Here is a 7,348-nt window from a genome sequence, read left to right on the forward strand (position 1 = left end):
ATAGTATAAAAAAATTGCATATTTTAAAAATGGCGGAATTTTAAACAATTTGGTGTGATTTTCGCCAAAATTTCGCGTTTTATTCATTTAAAAACAGTGGTTAAAATTAATAGTTTGGTTAAACCTTGTGGTTCATATTCTCAGGAATATTATGAACTAAAAGTGTGCAATATTTTAAGTTGATTGGTCAAATAATTTTTGGTTATCCTCGGCGCCAAGTTTGAAAACGTGGTTTCGAGAAAAACGCGTTTAAAATGATGACATCAGGATATAGTATCGATACGGAGTTGAATTTCGGCCTATAACTTTGAGAATATATTTTTGAAACGTTTGAGAAGCGATTTATGGAAAAATTTTGGTTTCTATTATTCGTTTGATTTATACAGTCTTCTCCCCTTAAATAGACAGCAGATTCTGTATATTTTTTTATATTTACATTTTTACAATTTTTATTAATATTTGACTGTGTATTAACATTGATCATCGCATTCAACAATATATGGAGGAGCACATTCGCTATGTTTGACACCAAAAGAATACATAGGCCTTATTTGGGGGAATTTGAGCTCATATTTTGGACCCGGACTACGACAAATTATTTTTTCAGGGTGTGGAAATGCTATACTATACTTTGGTGCATTGGGGGTAACTGGGTTTATACTGTGGGCATAAGGACCCGGTACAGGATCACATTTCAACGGAGGTATTCGAACTCCTCTGCAACACACATGACATATTTTTGAAAATTAATGTATCCAGAGACGCGGTAGCGTCTCGACGCCAAGTACAGGAATATATATTAGTAGTTTCTAAGTTATGAAAAATGTTTTAAAAAATGCAATGGGCATACGAAGCGAAAGGTTGTAATTATTTTGTTAAGATCGTTTTAGTTGGAAGGCGGCAAGGTAACAACTTTAAAATTTACTGCTATGTAGTAAATTTGACTAAAGGTTTGAAAAGACAATGGTGGAAAATAGCAAATGTAGAAAGTCATTGGAGACGAAAAATGATTTCACAGCATGATTGTGTATGTTCTAAGAAGTGACGTCTTATCCTAAAAGTGATAAGAAACATATAACAGACACGCCTAAATGCAAGAATGTAATCGTGACCAGTGGCGGATTTAACAGGGCGGCCGATGAGCGGTTGCCGCCTGGACCCCTGCCCAGAAGGCCCCCTTGGGCCCGATGCTTGAAACAAAATTATAATTTTAACCAAACTATATTTTTTTTTCTGTGACCCCTTTTTAGTAAACTACCTCTTCATTTTCCCGAAAAATGGGCTCCTCGGAATATTTGCCACTTGGGCCATTTTCCTTAAATCCGCCACTGATCGTGACCATAGTTTACGCAGTTGCAATCTTTCGTCTTTATCTACTTCTTTTAGATGTTCATCTATTTGTAAAATAATCGTTCAGCATGTGTATGGTAGGTTGTTATTCAGCAAAATCTTAAAATTATAGCTACATGTAATTCTAGTAATAATATTGTTATAGAGTTTGCATAAGTCTTGCATTTACGCATGTTTATTACTATTTTGCCATCACCTCTACGATAAATACTTGTTGCTAAAGTTACTTCTATTTAAATTCAATAAAATTGTTTTTCCTCTTAAAATGAATGCAGTATACTTTTACAATACAATAGAAATGAAACTCATCTACTATTTACGCAACACTACATCAATGTTATCAATGAAAGAGAAGAATACATACATCGAAAACACTGGGGCATCTCGAATAGGTTTTACGCTAGAAGGTCCTGGTGTGAAACAACCTCCTCTCGGTTTAGTTCTGAACTTTATTGAAAAGGCTGGACCTTTCGGACCTGGTAGATTATATTTCGGACCAGGACTACAAGAAGCATCTAACACAAATAATTTTAATGTAATTACTGCTAGTACTGTGTCAAAATTGCAATAAAATAAAGAAGAACAAATAAATATCTTTGGTCTTGAGAGATCAGAATTTTTAAATGGTTAGATTAGTTTTACAATTCAGGGGCTCAGTGGAAAACAGGCACATGCCACATATACATACATAAATTTTTGTTTCTCTGTACCATTAATCCGTTCCTGCAGTGTAGTGTAATTCCACCACCTCCTAAATTATAATCATAGAACGTTACTATGTGCCTGTTTTCCAATGGGCCCCTCAATTTTAAATCAATGAGAAGTGATTTTGTAGTGAAAATCAGAAAATTCTGATAATTATTCAATCAACAATTATTGCGACCACACTGCTATCTTAAAATTTCAAAATCAATCAAACACGCGGTTCGCGTGTACTCACGAATAAATATGCACAATTTAGTTGTTGAAAATTATATAAAGTCATATATCACAGTTTCCAACAACTTTTAAAAATGTTTATCTATAAAAATAGAATTTACCTATACTTTTTAGACGACGTCCGATGGTAAAACCTACACCTCTGGGCGCCACTAACAAATACTTTGGCCCCGGTCCTACACATGGTTTTAAACTACGCAGCCTTGTACCAAATGTGTATGCTGGATTGCGATACTTAGAAATACAGTGCTCTGGATGCCCCACAAGTGTCTTGAGTTGATATTTGGGACCAGGACCTGAGAAATGAAATTTTAGTTGTCTTTATAGTATAATTATTATATACAGTATAATTAATTATATTAGATATAATTTCTCCAAATAAAAATAATCCTGTGTATTTAATACTTTAGAAATGACTCCCCGGCTATTTGCAAGACATAATATAATGCTGATACTATTTAATTATTTACTTCGAACATTGCATATGGCAGCTGCTGTTGTTTTAGTTGGGGTAGTTTCTGGTTGTAGATCAATTTTCGGTGGCATTTTTGTACTTGATAATTTACATTTCTAAAGATTTTTAGTTTTTATCAAATTTTGACAGTTTCATTTCAGCCAGAACATTTTAACCAGTTTTAATGGGGACCAGTTAACAGTTGAGTGGCGTAATCGATCAAATTCGTGAGCATAATATGTAATTTGAAACACGTTCGTGCACATGGTATACGGTGTGTCAACTATAAATTGAAGTTACCCCCTCACAAGGAACACTATTCAATTGATGATGGAATGGCGCAGATTTTTTTATATAGATCGAAAGTATATGTCACAAAGGTCGCAAAAATGAAAGCTAAAGATGCTCCCAAAAGCTGGTTTGACCTTGAAAAATCCACAAAGTTGGAACCGGGGAAAGAAGAAAAATGAGGGAAAGAGAATGACAAATCCGTGTGTTCATATTTAATTATCTCTATTATATGAAAATACATTATAGTAAATGAATGATAATAGATTAATGATGGATAGTAATTAAAAAAAAATAATGATAATAAATGATAATACTAATGAAATCACAACAGTGGGTAGTATTAACCATTACATTTATGATAATCTTGTCGACAAGGTTTAAAAAAGTGATTGAAGCAATTATAAATTTCACAGTGACTGCAACGAGCGAACACTGTTTCTTTCATACCTTGATCAACGAGACAGTCTAAACATGTCACTGACATCATTAGTATTATCATTTATTATCATTAATTTTTTCTAATTATTATCTATCATTAATGAATTATCATTCATTTACTATAATGTATTTTCATATAATAGAGATATTTAAATTTGAACAGACAGATTTGTAATTCTCTTTCCCTCATTTTTCTTTTTTCCCCTGTTCCACGTTTGTTGATTTTTCAAGGTCAGACCAGCTGTTGGGAGCATCTTTAATTTACATTTTTGTGACCTTTGTGATATAGACTTTCGATCTATATAAAGAAATCTGCGCGATTCCATCATCAATTGAATAGTGTTCCTTGTCAGTGTGGTATGACGAGCAGAACTAGTCATATGTCGTCATAGGAAAACTGTCCGCAACGGCGGTATGATGATGGCGCAGCCAGTAGGGTTTGGGATCAAGGTCTATAGTCCAGTGAAATTAGACGGAAATCTGCCCAATCTGCGGAATAATTCCCACCAAGCTAAATTTTGGTATACGCTTTTATTTGGTCGTTTTATACAATATGTCAAAAGTCCCCATCGATCCGACCGCCGCTAAAAATTTTACAGAGGGTTGAAAAAAACAACAATTTTCGTGAATATCTCGTTATCTAGCAGTTTTGCGATAAAAATAGTAATTATACAATTTATATCTTAGGAAATTCTCTACAAAAAAGGTGCTATGAGTTTTTTCGTATGAGTAATGAGAACGTCAGCACGTCAGTACTCTACCTCCGATGTGGTGAGGAAATGAATATATTATTTCTCGCAAGCGAAAATCCACCCCTTCGAAAATTCAATTTTTTTTAAAACTTTGGGGATATGTAGAGGTTAATATAGGTGTGTATTACGCAAGTTTGTTATTTTCTGCCCAAATTCACACTAAGGGGGTGAAATTGACCCCTGAAAATCGTTTTTTTTCTCGATTTTGTGTTATAACTCGTGAACCGTAAGAACTGTAAGAACTATAACTCACCAAATGATAGTCCTAATTAAAAGAAGTAACTTTTTCCTGAACACTTTTTTTCTAGCTTCTACAATTCGTGAGTAATAATACAAAATACAAAAAAAATCAGGGGTCAATTGCACCCTCTTGGAGTGAATTTGGGCAGCAAACGAAATTGCGTTGTACTCAGGAGGACTTCTCCTATATATTTACAGAGTTTCGTAATTTTTTTAATTTCAGGGTTCGGAATCTTCCCTTGTCAAATGTATGGGGGTTGAAACATGGTAACCCGACATACATGAAAAAGGTTACTGCTACGAAAAAACTCATAGGACCGTTTTTGTAGAGAATTTCCTAGGCTATAAATTGTATAGTAATTATTTTTGTCGCAAAACTGCCAGATAACGATATATTTGCGAAAAACTGTTGTTTTTTTCAACCCTCTGTAAAGTTTTTAGCGGCGATCGGGTCGATGGAGACTTTTGACATATTGTTTGAAACGGTCAAATAAAGGCCCATACCAAAATTTAGCTTGCTGGGATTTATTCCGAAGACAGATTCTAATTTCACTGGACTATTCTTCTACACATCGAAGGGAGTTTAGAATGCATGCGTTCAGCATAAATCTCTTATCGCGTCTTGGCTTAACGCTCTTGCCTGCCTCGCCATCGACTGAGGGTCTCTTGCTGGTACGCAATTTCACTCATTTTGAATTTATCTCGTTTACTCTTCTTGTCAAAAGGTTTGAGCGAGGAGCCTGATAAGTGTGAAATTATTAGATGCTAACTACCGCCCCTGCCTCAGATTACACTGGTTTACAGCCATTTTGCGCAGCAGATGCCACTATTTTTTTCTTATGTAAAATGGCCCGCTGATTCCGAAAATAAGGTCTAAAAAATTTTCTATGGATACGTTTTCGAGATATCGGCAGGTGAACTTTTTACCTGTCTGTCAAAAGGATGGTCCCACTTAATTGCGAATATCTCGTGTTGCGAATGACCGATATGGTCGAAAATTATCTGAAATTAAAGATCATTGAATCACCAACAAATCTACCTCCCGAAATTTTCAAATCTGGAGTATCGTTTTGCTGTAAGCGTATCTAAATACTATTTAGTAAATAGTATGTTATTTGTGATATAATTGGCAAATAAAACAAAATAGACCTATAGTGCATATGACATTTTTTATTCAGAATGACTTGCTCAACACCTGGGAAAAGTTTGTAGAATACATTGCGGGACACCCCGTATATAATCTGTCATGGTACCGCACATCATTTAGCAATAAGATTAATGTGAGTAAAGCAATTTTCACACCCACCAGTTTTCATCGGCCAGTTCGAAATAATTCATTAAAACCTGTCAATCTGTTCGGTAAAAAAATAGACCCTGGAAATCTCCTAAAATTCTTCTATTTACATTCAATACTGTGTACCAACAGATTTCACTGTACATATGTTACCGATGCGAAGAAAGTGTTAAAACCTTACTCCTCACAAACAACAATATAAAAAACAGCCTAGTTATAATCGCACAATAAAATACTTCTTTTTAAATATTAAATTCATAATATAAAAACTAGAGGCAGCTGAAAAATTTCTGAGGCTTCCTCTCCATTTGAAATACATCGTTTCTTCTAAAAATCATGTACGCGAGCGTACCATTATAGAGGCAAAAAACAAAAACGAAATAGACTTCCGACTAGGGCCTCCAAAAGTATAAATGCGGCCCTGTGTCTGAATCTGAAGTCTTAGACTCTTTTTTTCGACACCCTATCCGTATACAGTTTATTTGAAACAACGTTGCTTGAGCCTTTGTCAGTACCGGATTTAAGAAAAAAGGCCCAGGTGGCAAACGTTCTGAGGGGCCCATTTTTCGGGAAAATGAAGAGGAAATTGATTCAAAACGTGCCAAGTGTAGTAGTACGAAAAACAAAATATGGTGTTTGGATACCTATACCTAATCATAATTTTGGAGGGAAATGGGGCCCTGGAGGCCTTGTGGGCAGGGGCCCAGGCGGCAACTGCTGAGCCGCCCTGTTAAATCCGCCATTGGCCTTTGCATCTCCTGATGCAGCACAATGCGAGCTGTGTTTAAGTATCTGTATTCGAAGAACTGGTGACGCACATTCTACCATGTGCAAACTTAAATACACAATTCAATGCAACAAAGATTGACATTAAATGTTCTTCAAATTGAATATGATGAAACACCATAAATAATGTCATATTTTTCTAAATTTTAAAGGCCTCAATGCGTTGGACGTCTTAAGTTCGGTTTATACGGCCAACGAGGACGGGCTGGGGACGAGCCGAGCCTATGATAAGCTTATGGGTGGCGAGGAGCCACCGAGTTCCGTGGAAACCCGGTGACTCCTCGTTCCCCGCTGCGCCCCCGGGTTCGGTGGCCGCTCGTTGAAACGACGGGCCGGGCGGGCCGAGTCCGTGCCATGTCGACGTGCAACGTTGCTTGATTTTATGCTCGCAAACACGTAGAGGAGTAATATGACAAAAACTGTACTTTAATAACTGGTATTAGCACCACCCAAAGTGCAATTTTTGTCATTGGGAAGAGATTGGATAAAAATTTTCGTGCATACGTTCAAACTAGACAGAAAATTTTGAAACTTCGTTTCTTGCACTTCTTCTTGATAAAAAAAAAGTTGAGTTCTTGATTCAACAACTAGAAACTTCAAACGTTAGAATGCTGTTTTTAAAAAATATTTTTGTATTTTTAAAATTTTTTATTATGCTTTAATTGTTTAAAAGTGCATTCTTCTCGCCTGTAACACATACATTAATACACTGCTGGTAAAAATTAAAGGAAGACTATAATCTCCCGAAAATTTTGATCATCGAATTTTGATTTACCCAAGTCCTTATCGAAAACGGTAAGGAAC

General features: G+C 35.7%; 1 protein-coding gene across 1 annotated transcript; it reads right to left on the minus strand.

The window, feature by feature from the left end:
• Positions 1–470: 470 nt before the first annotated feature.
• Positions 471–2,858, minus strand: LOC143375896 (uncharacterized). The gene is made up of 4 exons (XM_076825518.1): positions 2,760–2,858; positions 2,391–2,585; positions 1,715–1,865; positions 471–717 (listed from the first exon to the last, which is right to left on the minus strand). The coding sequence occupies exons 1-4, from the start codon at positions 2,833–2,835 to the stop codon at positions 471–473; spliced, it is 669 nt and encodes a 222-aa protein (XP_076681633.1). The 5' UTR covers positions 2,836–2,858.
• Positions 2,859–7,348: the final 4,490 nt, after the last annotated feature.

Source organism: Andrena cerasifolii, chromosome 13 (assembly GCF_050908995.1).
Source record: "Andrena cerasifolii isolate SP2316 chromosome 13, iyAndCera1_principal, whole genome shotgun sequence".
NCBI classification, from domain to species: Eukaryota; Metazoa; Arthropoda; class Insecta; order Hymenoptera; family Andrenidae; genus Andrena; species Andrena cerasifolii.

What these genes read in the sequence shown, in the direction of transcription:
- LOC143375896 (XM_076825518.1), bottom strand. Translation starts at nt 2,835, where the DNA reads ATGCCACCGAAAATTGATCTACAACCAGAAACTACCCCAACTAAAACA. An exon ending in TGCCATATGCAATGTTCGAA is followed by an intron (nt 2,586 to 2,759) that starts GTAAATAATTAA and finishes TTCATTTCTCAG; the next exon opens with GTCCTGGTCCCAAATATCAA. An exon ending in ACGTCGTCTAAAAAGTATAG is followed by an intron (nt 1,866 to 2,390) that starts GTAAATTCTATT and finishes TATTTGTGTTAG; the next exon opens with ATGCTTCTTGTAGTCCTGGT.